The following is a 17,453-nucleotide window of genomic DNA, read 5'->3' on the forward strand; positions in this document are numbered from 1 at the left end:
TTAGAGAGCAACATCAAATATGGTTGTGTTCCAGTCCATCCTTAGTGCTTCTCCTAAGCAGCTTGACCCCCTAGTTGGGATCTTACAAATATTTCAAAATTACTTTTAAAAAATTTATCTGTAACTCTTCCATTTCCCCTCAACTTTTTATTTTGAAAATCTTTAATCCTAGCGTGGAAATAAATGAACACTAACTAAAGGAGAACAAACAAAGGCTACTCAGAACTTGCTATAGCAAGGAAGTTAGCCACCACCACTTGTGTTTTGGCAGAGATTCAAAGGCAGGCAGGGGAGTGGGAAGCTTTATAGTGGACACAGGCAAGCCTTCAGGATGCCCTGATGGAAGGCTGTGGCGTGGGGAAGCTGTAGGCAGAGTACCTAGAAGCAGGGCATCCTGTGCTATTTGTTAGGGGTACATTATTTGGCTTTCTCTAGTTGGTCCTAAGTTGGAAGCAGGAACAAATATTAGGGAAGCTGCTAGTTATTAATCAATTCCTAGCCATTTGGGACTGATTTTTATGGAGGTTATTGTTTGGCATCTTGGGCTGGTTGCTAGAGACAGTAGTCTGACTTCCTAGAAGTCTAACTTATCAATGTCAGCTGGCTTTCTGAGCTGGTCACTGTGGATTGATTTCCTGGGCTGGCTGCGGAAGATTAAAGGTCTAAGTTTTATTTTTATATATGGTCTGTCTATTGTCCATTTGTATATTCACACACTAAAGAAAAGTGGGAAAAACAGTACAATGAAACCTGAATACCCTTTACCTAGAACACCATTTATTAACATTTGCCGAATTTGCTTTCTCCCTACCTCCCCAAACCTCTCTTCATATATCCATCTCCCTTCACACACAAATATTTCAACATGGATCTCCTAAAAATAAGAAGACTAAGAGTAGGGCAGGCGCGGTGGCTCATGCTGTAATTCTAGCACTCTGGGAGGCCGAGGAGGGAGGATTGCTCGAGGTCAGGAATTCGAGACCAGCCTGAGCAAGAATGAGACATCCCCCCCCCCCCCACCGTCTCTACTAAAAAAAGTATGGACAGCTAAAAATAATTAGCCGGGCATGGTGGCACATGCAGTCCCAGCTACTCAGGAGGCTGAGGCAGAAGGATCACTTGAGCCCAGGAATTTGAGGTTGCTGTGAGCTAGGCTGACGCCATGGCACTCGCTCTAGCCTGGGCAACAGAGCGAGACTGTGTCTCAAAAAAGAAGATACAAAAAAAAGAAAGAATAAGAGCATAGTTTTAGTACCATATTAGACCTAAAATAATTTATAATAATTGCATATAATCTAATGGACATATAGCCCATATTCAAATTTCCCCAATTGATCCTCCCCCCATTTAAAAAGTTTTGGACTTGAACTAAGTTTCTTTTTTCTCCTTGTATTTAGTTGTAATGTCTCTTTGGTCTCTTTTAATCTAGAAATTTCTGCTCTTCTCAGTCTTTCTTTTTCATGGCAATTGTCTTTTATGAAGTCTCACATTCTGAATTTGTCTGATTATTTCCTTATATTAGATTCAGTTTAACTTTTGGTTATTTCCTCATAATTAGATTCAGCTTAAATATTTTTTGTCAAGAACACTACTACAGAGACTTAATAGTCTGAAGAACTTGGCCAGGTGTGATGATTCATGCTTGTAATCCTAACACTCTGGGAGGCCCAGGTGGGAGGATTGCTTGAGCTCAGGAGTTTGAGGTTGCTGTGAGCTACAGTGATGCCACTGCATTCTACCTGGGGTGACAGAGGAGTGAGACTCTGTCTCAAAAAAAAAAAAAAAAAAAAGGAAATTGAACCCTCCTCCTTACTCCCCCCTTCAAAAAAAATAATATGAAGAACTCAATAATTTTCCAGGATAGATTATCTAGGTTCTAAGTAGGACTGAATTCTTAGCAACCCAAGCAGGAAGAATGAATCTAATAAGATTCTTTTATTTATTTGCATGAAAGCACACTGTTTACTATTCAGGGAGCTTTTGTTCACAAAAGGAGACTCTCATGTCATCCTTGGGTGGAGACCTTGTAATTTTCAGCTTCATAGACTATAGAGTAACTTTAAAATCAGAAATCTAAATCTCAGAAAAGTAGACACAATTGCCAGGGTCCAACCAATTATTCACAGTGATGACATCCAGGACCACCTGTGGTAGGCATACTGATTTCCAAGATAAATAGATTCTTTATCTCGAATATGAAAGAACACAGATTTGCAAAGCTTAAGCCAAAAAAAAAAAATGTACTTGCCTCAATTTGTGCTTTCTCAAAGTTATTGTCTTCAAATTTCCACAGACCTCTTACCTTCAGGAAACTGAGGTTGAACTCTGGTGATTATTGGTTACCACTTGTGTTGCCACCTAACCATAGTGTTGTGTGTGTGTGTGTGTGTGTGTGTGTATTTGTTCTTTTAGGTTTATATCATATATATTACAAAAGGTAAAGAAGATATTTTCTTTTATTCAATGGAAAATTCCCACTGAGCAGGGATAATAACCTCATTTGTCTTCTGCACCTCCCCATGAGCAAATGGTGAGCATAGATTTGGTGGATGTGAAATGGGCTGTGTGCTATCTTGAAAAGCCAAAGGAGATTCTATTTCCAAGTCCCAAAGGACCTCCTGGCTTTCCTGTCCTGTTGACCAGGACCTAGTTCAAGATTGCTTTTCTTCTCACCTTAAGCTTGCAGAGGTGATTGGTTCCGTAAGATTGCTCCATGAAGTCCCTGTTGTCCCATCTCTCCAGTGAAGTCCAGCGAACATTGTAAAGACAAATGCAAATTAAAAATAAGAGCCTTAAATCTCCCTGCTGAAAATAAGGAAAAAGATTTCCCTTCCCTCCTTTATCTTTGAGCATGTACTTTAGAAAACTTGAAAGTATATCACAGCACTTTGCATTGCTATGATGATCAGTGTGATAAACATGCAGATCACATAAGAGCTAAATATTTAAGTAGGGGTTCAATAAATGCTAAAAGGACTATCTTATACATCCATCAAAAAATATATTATTTACTAGTATTTAACCTTTAGCAAGATTTTATAGCACATGCCGAAGGGTTCTTCAGTCCAATAGCTGGATGACTCTGTTGGAGGTAGGGACAGAGCTTTACATTCCAATGTCGTATGTGTCTTCTGTGAGGCTGATCCAGAAAGATTCTGGTGGGAACTTTCAAATGTTTTTAATGAGCACAGACCACTTGATACATAGATTGGTACATAGAGTACTTCTCAAAATTTAATTTGTACTCTAATTTTGGGGGAGCTTGTTAAGATTCTGATTCAATAGGCCTGAGAGTCTGCATTTCTAATACACTGCTAGGAGATGCTGATCTGCCGATCTCTGGTCACACTTTGAGTATTAAGGCCTCAAAGTAAATATCTTGCTTGTCTATAGATTTTCATCATCTGGACTATTAATAAGGTACAGATAGCAGAAAATTCAAGGTTAAACTCTCCAGCAATATTGCAGAATGCTAGAGCCTAGAATACTAGCATCCTGACCTGAAGATTGAAGGAATAGCCATGTGCCAGACAAACACTTTGCATGTATCTGTAGCTGGCATTTTTCCAAAGGAGTGGTTACCCATTTGCTTCAGATACTGGGCAGTTATATATGTGCCAAAGTTGGCATTTTGCTAGGAAAGGTGAGACACCTGGCTTGTGGGTCTCAGGGCACTTCCTGTTTGACCTGCACAATCCAACCTGTGATCAACTTCTTGAGAGCAACAGACCAAGGCTCCTCCCTCCACTGAAGGATCCAGTGAGTGCAAGGCAGGCAATGGGTGCCCAAGCAATATGGATGATTGAATAGGAGAAGTCATGCCCACTTGTTAATAAAGAAACCTCAGCCAGGAGCATGAGAGTGTGGTACTTTCTCTCTTGATAAGAACGTGCTTTGAAATGTGTCAGTTTGGGGAACTTGAACATGCATTATTCCAGGATCAAAAGGGAGTTCTCCTGTAATGACCAGGTTCTTTCTTGTTGACTGGTTCCTGTTATTGCCTGATTTGGCAGTAAAAAAGATTAAGAAGGGCTCAGTTCACTTATTGTCCCATAAGAATCTCCATATTAAAAAAAAAGTTAACACATAGTTAACAGAAACCGTGGGTTATTTAGATGAGTGTTGTCTTAGTCCATTTTGTGTTGTTAGAATACCTGATGTGGAGTGATTTATAAAGAAAAGAGGTTTATTTAGCTCACATTCTGTAGACTGAGAAGTAGGAGAAGCATGGCACCAGTATCTGCTAGGCTTTTGGTGAGGGCCACTGTACTAGATCAAAACATGGCAGAGAAGGTCAAAGGAGAAGCCAACGGTCACCCTGGCTTCATAACAACCTACTCGTCCAGGAACGAATCCATTCCCAGAAGGACTAATACAATCTCCCCAGAACCAGAACTCACTCACTACCATGAGAACAGCCAAGCCATCCATGACGGATCCACCCCCCAGAGCCAAACTCCTCCCTCTAGGCTCTACCTCCCAACACTGCTACATTGGAAATCAAATTTCAACTTGAGTTTTGGTGGGGACAAACTAACCATATGCAAACCATAGCAGGTATGTTTATCAGATTAGCACTTACAACACAGAGAGACATAAATGTGACTAAAATCTCATTCCGAGAGCTCCTCAAGTCTGAATATGAGGCTTCTCAGGCCTTAGGCTCTGAGTCTTGTCTGGCTCAGTACTCTGCACAATACTACAGTAGATATTTGAAATATTTGTTCTCTCTCCTCCCATGCCCCCGACATGCCCTTTCAAGTAATAGAGTCTCAGTCTTTTTTTTCTCTTTCAAACTGATGCTTCCTCAGCCTACACATTGAGATGGTTCGCATTTGATTTCTAGGATCTTCTCCAACTTCAGAATCACACGAGGCATTCCACTTCTGGCCCTGGCGAAGACGTGCATGTACTGATGGAGGCAGTAAACTCACACCCCCTTTCTTCTCGGGATTCCTCCAAAGCGTGAAAACGCAAAGTGAAATTTCTCAGAAGTCCTACATTCAGCCAAAAGGGCTGGCAACAGATATTTGAATTCCTCACCCTAAAGTGAGGTAGGAAGCCACATCTTTGACCATCCGGCTGGACTCGAAACCTGCAAGAGACTACCCACTGGCCTTGGGTGCTGACCACCTCCGAGCGTGCGCTTCACTCCTGACTCCTGCAGCTTCTAGGGAGAGGGAGGACTGGTCAGGGCGTTCGGTGGACATCCTGTGAGCTGGCAGTAGAGAGGGGATCCCAGAGGGGGAAGAGGAGCGAAGAGGAGCGAAGAGGAGGCGCGTCGCACGTGGTGTGTTGGGGAGGTGGGGGAAGAAGGGCACAGCCAGGAGTGGGGACTGGAGGCGATGGGGGCAGGGGAGGAGAACCTGCCTCCGACCCTTGACCTCAGACCATTCCAGCCCCTTCCTGAGCAGCCCCCGCTTCCCTGCCTGGGTTCTAGAATACATTTCTATTGTATCGTATTCTGTGTTGCTCTGAGCCCCATTGCTAAGCTACTTTTTGAGAACTTTTTTGCTCTCCGCCCCATACTCCTGGCAGCGGTGAGGGTGAACTAGCAGGACCTTCGCCCAGGGGAAGATCCCAGCAAGAACACTCCGTCCCTGTCCACCCACCCCGACCCCCTTCTCCCAATCCCTCAAGCCACCAGGGACTGGGGAGAGATTTCAGAGAGGCTTTGGCAAAGAGAGGCGAGAGAGGGTTGCGGTTTTTGGAGTGATCGAGGTGGGGGACGGAAGGAGCAGTTAACATTAGGAAACTTTAGACTCTTAGAAAAAAGTTCTGGATCCAGAGACCAAGAAACAGCCAAGCGGAAACCGCAAAGAAGAATGTAAATGTTAATAATACATAATCCAGGGCTTTGCGCCGAGTGGGGTTCGTTGGAAGGTCAGTGATTCCCACTTTGGGTGCGGGAGACCCCGGATATCACCTCCGAAACTCCTAACTTTCTCTGTGCTCTTTTCGAAAGAAACAGTAAAAGGGAAAAATCGTTCAGGTGCTACAGCAGTGGGCGTGGGCGTGGGTCCACCCGAGTGCAGAGCCGCCAGTTAGCCCCAACTTCACCATTCACAGCGGCAGGAGGAAGCGACCAGGGAGTTTCCTTTGAACGCGGTGCCAGGCTTTCCAGATCTGGAAACGAAAGGGCTCCTGATACCAGTGATCCGAACTTCGACCTCACAGCACTGGAAGCGATATTCGAATCCACAGACCAACGACCCAACAGTTCTTTATACAGAGCTTTTAAAGGATGGGAAGACAAACAAACAAACAAACAAAAACCCAGTTCTTTATTCTTCAGTCTCCTCTAGTAACTTGCAAGTCACTCATGGGATTTGTTTTTTTTTCTTTCTTTCTGTGTCTTATCGTGTAGGTTAAAGAAAAGATAGAAGTCTTCCAAGGACATTCACGCTAATAATCGTTGATTACCTTATTATAGCCCACTTCTCAGGGCGTGTGAAAATGTGGATTCCACCTTTCTCCAAATTTTCTCAGATCCTTAGGAAAGAAAAGAAATGGAATAGGTGAACCCTGCTTCAAGCAAAGAAAATTCAGAATTTTGCCCTGGTACACTGAGGCAAAATGCTCAGAAACGAAGGAATTAATTGCAAACCTCATCAGTGTGTGTGGTAGTGTGGCCGAGCGGTCTAAGGCGCTGGATTTAGGCTCCAGTCTCTTCGGGGGCGTGGGTTCGAATCCCATCACTGCCAGTGGTATGTTTTAGTCCAGCCGTGACTCCAGATACCCAAGATCCTGATTAAAAGGAAATTTAAATCCTCTTTCCCCACGATTCTTTCCGGATCGTCCAGCATCAGATTCTCTCTGAACTCTGTAGGTTACTTGTAACTCAAATCATCTCAGTTTCTGCTTGAACTATTCGGATTCTGCACGGTAGCCTCATTTCTGCATTGCTACTCAGACTTGCTATTGTACCTGACCTTCCTTTTGTACAAACTTTTGCGTCATCACCCTGTGTTTCTGCAATAGGGAATGCTTTCGGTCCTCTTCTAAAACCTACGCTCACATTGAATCATTCTCATTACCTGGTTTAAGCACCTTCCTGTCAGGAAGGGGTGGGGAACCTGCGGCCTTAAGGTCGCATGTGTCCCTCCAGATCCCCGAGTGCGGTCCCACGCCGAATCCAAACTTCACAGAACAATTAAAAGGATTTGTTCTGTAAAATTTGGATTCAGTCAAAAAGCCGCGCTCAAGTATACAGAAGGCCTGGTGTGGCCCCAAGGCCGTAGTTCCCCACCCCGCGGGGCGTCGCCCCCATCAACCTGCCGCCGGCCGGCGTTGGTTTAGGAGCTGCAGCTCTGTGCTCGCGATATACTCAGGCCAGATCCTATTTTGGTTCTAGTCACATTACTTTTATCATTGAATGTGATGAATGAATGAATGAACGAAAGTAGAAAGCCCAAACTTAGCAGGGTTCAAGCTCTCACTCAAGCATCAATACTTCATGGGGAGCTGGGAGAGGACAAGTAAGCAGTTACATTGATTTTGACTTTGCAGGTGGGTTTGTGATTCCAAAGCACTTCAAAAGCTGGTTGTTGCCTAACTCTGTACTTTTCTGCCCTGGGGGCAGTGACGTGAATGCTGTGGGCTTAGCCCCCTCCTGCCCCTTCCCGGTGAATTTAGTTACCTTGGACACTGTCCAGGTCTCTGAGCCACCCACCTGCAATGCTTGCATAGAACCTAACCCACTGAGGGAAAGAGGGGGATACACTCAGGGCCTATTTAATGCTGTCATCTCAGAATGGTTGTCCTGCATTTTTCAGCCATTACAGCCCTTGTTACCTACCTACAGTAGTTCTCATGAATTTGTTCAGGCAGCTTCCTCAAGGAAGTAGAGGATTTCCTTACAGTGTCATGAGGAATGAATGAAAACCAAACCAAAACAAAACAAAACAAGAACGGAGCAGAGAACTAGGACTCTGTGAAAGAACCAAGGTCTTCAATTTTCTCATGTCACTTTTTCATTCTGACCTCCTTTTTATCTTTCCTTCTCGTTCAAAATCCTCTTCCATGTCCTCCTAGGACACCTCCTATTTCACTTTGGTGACTCCTCCTCAGACCAGTTCCCCTCCTTTCACCCACCTCTCGCCAAGAAATATCTTGGGCTCCCAAGTTCTTCACAAAAGAAGCCCTGAGAGACCAAGCTTACCTTGCTTCCAGTGCCTAGTGGAGAAAAAAAAAAGGCCTTCGTATCTGTGGACATTTCCATAAAATTCCCTGTTTACATAATTTTCATATCACTGTCCTTTCCTTCTTCACAGTCAATTTTTCTATCTTCCAATTGTTTATTTTTCCTTCTTCTTGTAATTTAATTCTGTGTATTATCCTTAGACAGACTTAATTTTTGTTTTTCTGTTCATCTGCCTCTGGTAGCTCCCAGAAACCTTATCTCCCTAGTTTGATGTTTTCAGTTGCCTAGAGAATGGCTCCTAGGCCATCATCTCCATCACCCTTCCCTCCCCCACTCACCCCTCCCCAGGCAGGTCCTTTTCCAGCTCCATATTCACTAATGACACTCTCAAGGGCACCACCTTGGAGTGCTTTTGTTTGGATTGTCCCTTAGTTCTAGTCAATTCCATCTCCTTGTTGATGGAAGGATGCTTGCTTGCTTGTATATCCACTCACTCTTGCCACTGATCAGCCCTGCCTTTTTCCTGCCCACATCACCTCTGCCACCACCAAAATGATCCCAAACCCCTATCCTTCCTTCTTTCCCCTCCTCTTGTTCCTCTTGACATCCCTTGCTACTTACTCCTTCAGCTCCACTCTGCCACCCCTGCCACACCCGCCACCCCTACTTCTCCCTGGCACTCTTTCAGCTACTTTTCCCACCACATATATATACCAAAAAGCTCCCTCACTCACGTAGGCATGCATCAATATTCCTGTCAAATTCTAGCTCAAAATTCAACTTCAAGAAGCTCTCTTCAGGTTAGTCCCTCCTCAGCATTCTGATCACTTCATTGTCCTGAATGTGCTCCCATATCTATATTGTTTTGTAAATGCTTACTAGTGGTATCAATATATCAACACAGCATTATCTATTTTGTTCCTTCAACTAAACTGTGAATTACTTAAGTCATCTTTTCAAAAAAAAAATTAGTGCACTTTACATAGAAGAGAAGTTTTATGTTTACAGAAAAATTGATTGGAAAGTACAGAGAGTTCACACACACCCTCCCTCCCTACACACACACACACACACACACACACACTAACACACACACCTCCCTCACCATGACACCCTGCACCAGTGTGGTACATTTGTTACAACCAACATTGATACATCATTATTAACCAAAGAACATTAGAGTTCTCCCTTCCTGTTGTACATTCTGCTGGTTTGGACAAATAAATCATGACACATATCCATCATTATGGTACCTATACAGAGTAGTTTCACTGTCGTAAAAAATTTTTATGCTCTACATATGCATCCCTCCCTTCCCCCTAACTCCTGGAAACTACTTCATAGTTTTGTCTTTCCCAGAATATCATAAAGTTGAAATCATGCACTATGAAGCCTTTTCAGATTGGCTTCTTTCTCTAAGTAATATTCATCTAAGTTTACCTCCATGTCTTTTTATATCTTGATAGCTATAAACATTAATGTGCAGGTTATTGTGTGGACGTAAGTTTTAGCTCATTTGGGTAAGAACCCAGGAGTGTGATTGCTGGATTGTATGGGAAACATATATTTAGCTTTGTAAGAAACTGTAAAACTGTTTTTTAAACTTCATTTTTATAAAATAGAAACCAGTTTTTTAATGTAATGTATACAAGTGGCACATTTTGAAAAATGCACGAAAGTATAAAGAATAACAAGCACCCACAGATAAACATATATTGGCATATTTCCATTTTTCAGTTTTGAATGATAAATTTCTAAAAGTGGAAATAGAATACTTGATCAAATAAAATGTCTTTTTAAGGTTCTTGATTTGTAATGCCCAATTGCCCTCCAGAAAGCAGTGACATTGTATTCTTGTCACTGAATTCTTGTCCAATTTGATGATGAAATAATATCCCCTGGCTTTAATTAGTATTTCTTTTTTATTAAGGAAGGAACATTTTCAATATGCATACTTGACCTTTTGCATTGCTTGTTCTCTCAGCATTGTTTGTTTACATCTGTTTGAAGGGCAGTTCTTTCTAAAGTATTTCTCCTTAGACCTGAATTGCCTAGTATGAATTATCTAGGGTAATGAGAAAGTGAAGGGATGGGGGTGAGGTTAAGGGATGTTACCCAATATTCAGTCAGTGCTAGCTAGTCTTACAGATTAAGAGATAACAGATTCAAATCTAAAAAGAATGTCCTTAATTCACATCTCGTAAGAAAACAGAATCACATCTACTGTAGGATCACAAAAGAGGACACACAAAATTAAGGTTCATGGCAAGCGAAATGTAGTTCTTTTGTTGCCTGAAAATCGAATGAAAATAAATGCTTCTCAGCCATTGGGGTTAAGAGGATATAAAACCCTCTGAGCATTGAGTGGAGGACTGGAGAAAGGAGCCAGAATCGAACCTAACGACATCAGCAGTTGCAACCCCCACAGTTCCGCGCTTTACCACCTGAGCTATTGAAGAGTGAGCAACACGAGCGTTAGTGTAGATTTTTGTGCATTTGGTAGCAGCCGGTGTGTAGCCTGACTCCTTTTGTGATCGAGCTTTGGACTCAGATAAGAGTTCAAGAAGTCTCCAGAAAGCCTAGTGCATAGCAGAGCGAATCCCAGGAGCAGTCTGGAGGCAGCAGGACGAGAGGTCTGCATCCGAGGAAGTGAGGCTAGAAGCAGGGCAGAAGCCACCTGGATTGGGGTGTATCCGCGTAGCTTCAGGACCAGGCTGCCCCAGGTAATCTGTGAACCGGTTCTCGCTCCAGGAGCACAGGAGCAGGCTGCCGGGGCAGGCTTGCAAGTGGGGAAGTGCGCAGTTCTCCAGGGTCACGGCTGTCACCAGGCTAAAGCTAATCTCTTCCACAAACACAGAGGTATGGACCAACTCCGGAACTTTTCTCCCGGAGACGTGAGCAATCTAGCTCCTTCCCCCTTACTGTAGGGTACAAACACTTGTTTTCTCTGGACCAATCACAGGAGCCCCGACGCTGTGCTATTTCGCCCCAAATTTCCAGGATCTCACTTTCTCGGAGAGATCATGAAGTGTTTCCTATCTTCAAAATCGGTGTGTTTCAACAGTGGATAAAAACGAAGAGAACTTCCCCCTTTGTAACCTGGAAAAGAAAGTTGTCTCGAGGCTCCAGCGAGATTTGAACTCGCGACCCCTGGTTTACAAGACCAGTGCTCTAACCCCTGAGCTATGGAGCCGCCGTGCGGCCCATTTCTTTACATGGAATCTGTTAAATTCATAAAATCCCAGATAAATGACATTCATGTCTAAATAAAATTTAACATATAATTAAAATTAAAAGAAATTTCTTTGGAAGGAAGTATCTCTTTACATATAAGAGAGAAACATTTTCTTGACTAAGTCCAAACTGGAGTGCAAGTCACCGGAAGGGTAGTGCCCGCAGTACATCCTCTTCAGCCTCAGACCTCATAAGTCACGGAGCTCAATGACACCAGGGCCAGGGTGCATGCAGTTCCTTACACAAGAGAAGTATGTAAGACATGGCATCAGCCACAGTCTCCCTAACCTACTTGGATTCTTATGGAAGTATTATAATTGCTCCAGCTCTCTTAGACTAAGATTGGGGTTGTTTGTAAAATGGAAGCACAGGACGTACTACTCAGATCTTCAGAGTTTGGGGCCAAGACAGTGAGGATGTGCAGGCATCCGGGCCTCACCCCACCTTTCAGTGGAGTCAGGCTCCGTCACAGATTCCTCTAGGTTACCTGAAGCAGAAGCTGGCTAGAAGGGGACCAGCCCTAACCTTGGTCCTTCAACTTGGAGTCAGGGCCACAGCTTCTCTCTTGGCCTCCCGGCTCTTCTAAGCTGCCAACCTGAAGTCCAAAACAAATAGAAAATGGCATTGCACAGGAAGGTTGAAGAGGGAGAGAGAGCTTCTCTTCTCCCTTTCGCTCCTTGGGACTCAGCCTCCCCAGGAGTCCGGCGCCTGGTCCAGGAGGTCCAGTTATTCATTCACATTCGTTCTGGGCTCCTCCCATGCGCCAGGAACGTGCTGAGTGCAAGGTAAGCAATGTGACCAAGGCCGACACTTCTCCGCCCTGGGGAAGTTAAAGCTAGAGACACAGAACTTCGTTCCCCAAGCAGAAGAGACTGTAGAGTAAGGACAACCCCTCCTTTTCCGGCACACCCACCACCTTTTGGATGATAGAGAAGTGGGCTGCTTTCTATAGAAGAGACTAATTGGAAGCCAGCAACTTTTCCCCGGTGACATTTCCTGCGCGCCCTTGAAAGACGCCTTAAATCTAGACTTACAATACATGGTTAATCAAATTAAGCTGAAAGGAAATGGCAAAAGCACACATGTGAAGTGTGAGGTGCTGTAGCCAAGTGATCTAAGATAGTGGCTTTTAGAATTTAGCTTCTTTGGGAACATTGGTTCGAGTTCTTCCCTCTGTCAGTCATCCTGGTTTTTCCTGTGTCCTCTAACCCTAGGCCACCTGAAATGATTCTGGTCCTAACCCTGCAAGTACTCAGACCTTCTGGTCCACAGACCGACTCAGCTTAGTCTGAATCCTGCAATGAACATTTCTACCTTAGGATCGCCGATGCTCAGGTCCTTTTGAACCTGCCTCTTGACTCTCCTGTGGTCTACAGAAAATCACTGGGCTTTTCAAAGGAATCAAAAGTGAATGCCGTGCTACAACTAAAAAGATAAATGAATATTCTTAGAGAAAAATTATTCCCTAACTCTGGCTCGTTGGTCTAGTGGTATGATTCTCGCTTTGGGTGCGAGAGGTCCCGGGTTCAAATCCCGGACGAGCCCTGTTTTAATCCTTTTCCTCCCCCCTTGGAGCCAACAGTCGCGGCCAAGGCTAGGTCCGCCGAAGCCCCTTTCAACCTCGACCTGTTTCAAGATGAGATTGTTGAGCAAATCGACCGCTTCTATGGAAAGATTCAGGAGCAACGAAGATGCTACCAGGGGCCAAGGGCTTCATCGCAGATCGGGGCTCCCAGTCTGCCTCTGACAGGCTCTCTTGTTAGGAGTGGCATGCTCTGGCAGTTCTTCCCCAGGCGCTTAGTGTGAAACAAATGGGTGCACTTCTCAGTAGGGCACCTTGCATGGAAAAGATTGGTACCTGGAGGTATGTTGGGGCCACCATGCCAGGACAGAACCCGCTTCCTGAGGCCCTGGTCTCCGTGGTGACCCAGCGTTGGGATGCGGAGTCTAGCCCCTGCCCTGCCCCTGGCGCCTGGTCAGCAGCGCTCTTGGTTCTCTGAGACTGTCTATCCCACGGTTGCAAGCGCTGTTGCAGTCACTGGAATGCCAAATCGCAGCCGGGGGAACCCTAGGGCTTAGAGGGCACAGACATCCATTCCATTCAAAAGGAGCACAACTTCATTATTTCCAGGTGTTATTTTCCAAAACGCATTATAACATAGTGATAGTCATTTTTGCCATTTCTGGCAAGAATCCACCCAGACCTTTTAGTATTCTTTGATTGCTCACCTTAAAAACCAGCGGGCTCTACTGTTTGGCCTCTACCTATAATCCTTGAGCGTGGTTCCATTCTGGTTTGTAGCAGTTGCCCACACTATGAACTGCTGGAATGACAGGCCCTTCGAACTCGCTTGTCTTTCTAAACTGCTCGTACACAGGAATCTTTGACAAGATTTCTGTCTGATTTGATCATGTTTGTCCTTTCCAAGGTTCCTCTTTTCTTTTTTTTTTTTTTTCCAAAACTGATACCATTGTAAAATAAAACAAATTTTGAAAATAGATGGTTTAACATGCTTTATTGGCACAATATGGGGGTGATTACTTCCAGAAATGCTATAAACTGTTACATAAATTCCTCTCTTTGGCTAGTGGCTGAGATGGACTTTAGGTTTTTGTGTTCCATAAAACGAGGTAGTTTTAAAGGCAATTCTTCCTCTCCTCTTTGGGCAACACCTCTAGATCACTCCAGAAGATTTTTTTTTTTTTGAGACAGGGTCTTCCTCTATCACCTGGGCTAGAGTGCGGTGGCATCATCATAGCTCACTGCAACCTCCAACTCCTGGGCTCAAGTGATCCTCCTGTCTCAGCTTCCTGAGCAGCTGGGACTACAGGTGCACACCACTGTGCCTGGCTAATTTTTCTTTTTCTTTTTCTTTTTTTTTTTTCTTTTTTTTTTTTTTTTTTGTAGAGTTGAGGTTCCACTTTCATTAAGGCTGGTCCCCAACTCCTGACCTCAAGCAATCCTCCCGCCTCCTTGGCCTCCCCAAGTGCTAGGATTACAGGCAGGAACCACCACGCCCAGCCAGAAAAGTTCTTTTTGCCTCTCAAATCACTGATCCTTGCCATTCCTTTAGTACTCAGAAATATTTTAAAATAAATTTTTTTAGTGTGTTTGTGTGTATCACTAATAGAACTAGATGAAAGCATTACTATTTCCCAGGCCCACTGAAGCTTATGGCCATCTCTTTCGATGCTAATGCTTAGTTTGCCAATTTTGTAGCATTTTTTTTTTTTGAGTTTAGCATGCTGTCCATACCTTGATATTTATTTATGATTTTTTGATACATTGTCCCGATGTACATAAACACACTTCAACATGGCATTAATTTCTGTTTAGTGAATGATGGTCTCTGCGAAAACTTCTCTAACAAGAGAATACACTAGGAAGGGTAAATCAATTTTCGTATGATCTCCAATGTCCAATGTCCTCTTATCACCTCTGTTCCCTTGAATTATCATTTGTCACTTAGTCTTCCCCTCTGAAGTCCAAGCTACTTGAGGTTAGGAACCATTTCTTGTTTATCTAGCACATATTAGTAAGTTACAGTATCCAACAAAGATGCTTAATAGAGTTTTGTTGAATGAATTAATAAATAAATGAATGAATATCTGTTCCCAACATTCCCAAGGGCACTGTAAATAGGAATCCCCATTCCCTTTTCATATATCCAATGAAGTAGATAAAATTTATATGTCTGGTTCTTGGTAGGTACAACAATAGTTGGCATTCTTAACTCTGTTATTAAAGCTCCTCATCCCAATCCCAATTTTACTAAAAACAAAAGATTTAAAATAATAGATATAAAGATGCAAAAAAGATGAACGAATGAAAGGAACATAATCCAATGACAAAACAAATGATGTCTTTAACTCATTTTTGTATAATAAAGTATGAATTACATGCTATTATTAATGAAATCACTCATTAATTTGCTTTCCCAAAGGCAACTGGGATTGCCATACAGAAGTGATTAAGTCCCTTTATTAACTTTGCTTTAGCTTTTTTCCATCTAGTAGTAAATGTAATTTTATTCTGGAAAATATATACAAAAACATCAGATAATCTATTTATTTTTATTTCTTTGTATGGTTATGAGGAAATTTTTCTTAAAATTCTTGATTTGCATAAACAATTGGAAGGTTCCACAGAGATGCTTAATCAGTTTTAACTTTTGAGGAGAGGGCACATACAGATCCAAATATTGAATTGAAGCTGTGGATCCTCCTCCCAGACAAAATGCATATGTGTTCAAACACATAAAATTTAGATACCTATGGGGCTTATAAATTTTCTAAAACCCATCCTAAGATTCCCCAGGTGACCATGGACCCTAAGGTTAAGATCTTTCAGGTTGGAAGGTCTTATGAAGTGATGATGATGTTTATCATGATGTATCAATAATATTAATAATATGGATTATTATTAGATATAATATGGAATCAAGGATTTTGCCTGAAAGAGAAGAAGAGTGGATTTGATGACTTTGGAGTCCATTAGTGGTTCCAGAATTCAGTTCTTTGATGATGTCCATGATGACGATGGGAAGAAGAGTAACGATGGAGACTGTCTGGATGTAAGACGAGCTACTGCTCTCTTCACTTGCATCTTACTGTTTTCTTATTGAGACTCTTATCAAGGAAAAGATGCCCTAAAAAGTCTCCTATCGCTTTCCCAAACATGTCCTTCAAAGCTTCCTTGACTCGCTCATTACGCAAGGCATAGATGAATGGATTCAGCAGTGGTGTCACAAATGTGGTTATCACTGTCACTGCCCAGTTAGTATCCACTGAGCCACTCTGTGATGGCCGCACATAGAGAAAAATGGCACTTCCATAGAAGAGGGTCACCACCATCAAGTGCGAGGTACAGGTAGAGAAGGCCTTCTGACGGCCTGATGCAGAGGGGATGCGCAGGACAGCCAGGACTATGTGGCTGTAGGATGCAGCAGTAATCATCAGTGAGGATACAATGACAAGAGAGGCCAGGACAAAGTCAGTCTCCTCCAGCTTCACGGTGTTGGTGCATGCCAGGCGGAGCAGTGGGCCACTATCACAGAAGAAGTGCTGCACCACAGCACCCTGCTTACAGAAAGGAAGCAAGGCCACAGCCACTGTGGGACCAAGCACAGGGAGGAGTCCCCCTACCCAGCAGGCCAAGGCCATGCGAAAGCACACAGCCCCACTCATGAGCAACGGGTAGCGCAGAGGATGACAGATGGCCAGGTAGCGATCCACGGACATGACAGCCAACAGTAGGAACTCAGAGGCCCCAAGAAAGAAGTAGAAATAGAATTGGGTAATACATGCAGCAAAGGAAATAGTGTGCTGCCTTGAGAGGAAATTGCTCAGCATTTTAGGAATGATGACAGAAGTGAGCAGAATCTCTAGGAAGGACAGGTTACCCAGAAAGAAGTACATGGGAGTCTGTAGACGAGTATCAGCTCTTACCACACCCACGATCAACACATTGCCTGTCAGAGTCAGCAGATAGACAAGGAGGAACACAGAAAACAGTTCCATTCTGGTGCTGTTGAGATTTGCGAACCCTGCCAGGATGAACTCTGTCGCACTACTATGGTTCCCATTAGGAGCCATTATCTTTTCCACCTGTGCAGCAATAGGAACGTGATCCTGGTGATAGCAGGTCCTCTTCTTAACACTCCTGAAACTTATTTGATCATGGTATGGCACACATATCCCCACTTTCTCCAATCACAGATCCTGTTAAGATTTGAAGCACCTGAAGTTATCATTGAATGGATTTTGGAGCTTGAGAAGATTTTCTATAAAAGGTAGCTGAAACTTAAGTATGAAAATGCCAGGAGCCTCCATCTTCACATCTCCTATTCTCACATCCAAATTATGATAGCTCATTATTGTAATAACAATATCACTGAGCATCTGAAGTAGGGAAAAATACCAGAAAAATGATTTTGTGAAGAATATGATTACCATTCAACCAGGATCAGAATTTGAGCCAGACTGCCTAGCTTTGAATTCCTGCATCTCCACTTACTGGCTGAATAACCATGGCAAGGTTACTTAACCTCTGTGCTCCTCAATTGTAAATTCTGTA

At 43.3% G+C, this 17,453-nt stretch overlaps 1 protein-coding gene and 3 non-coding genes across 4 annotated transcripts; 2 read left to right on the forward strand and 2 right to left on the reverse strand.

The window, feature by feature from the left end:
• The first annotated feature begins 6,622 nt into the window (after positions 1-6,622).
• On the forward strand, positions 6,623-6,704 carry TRNAL-UAG (transfer RNA leucine (anticodon UAG)). Its single transcript has one exon. It is a non-coding gene; the product is annotated as a tRNA-Leu (tRNA).
• A 4,018-nt stretch (positions 6,705-10,722) lies between these two features.
• OR6S1 (olfactory receptor family 6 subfamily S member 1) lies at positions 10,723-16,972 on the reverse strand. The gene is made up of 3 exons (XM_069492580.1): positions 15,989-16,972; positions 11,903-11,972; positions 10,723-10,985 (listed from the first exon to the last, which is right to left on the reverse strand). Exons 1-3 carry the CDS (start codon positions 16,970-16,972, stop codon positions 10,723-10,725), a joined length of 1,317 nt encoding a protein of 438 aa, XP_069348681.1.
• Positions 11,264-11,336, reverse strand: TRNAT-UGU (transfer RNA threonine (anticodon UGU)). The gene has a single exon. It is a non-coding gene; the product is annotated as a tRNA-Thr (tRNA).
• Positions 12,851-12,922, forward strand: TRNAP-UGG (transfer RNA proline (anticodon UGG)). Its single transcript has one exon. It is a non-coding gene; the product is annotated as a tRNA-Pro (tRNA).
• Positions 16,973-17,453: the final 481 nt, after the last annotated feature.

The sequence above is a fragment of the Eulemur rufifrons genome, chromosome 2 (genome assembly GCF_041146395.1).
Source record: "Eulemur rufifrons isolate Redbay chromosome 2, OSU_ERuf_1, whole genome shotgun sequence".
NCBI classification, from domain to species: domain Eukaryota; kingdom Metazoa; phylum Chordata; class Mammalia; order Primates; family Lemuridae; genus Eulemur; species Eulemur rufifrons.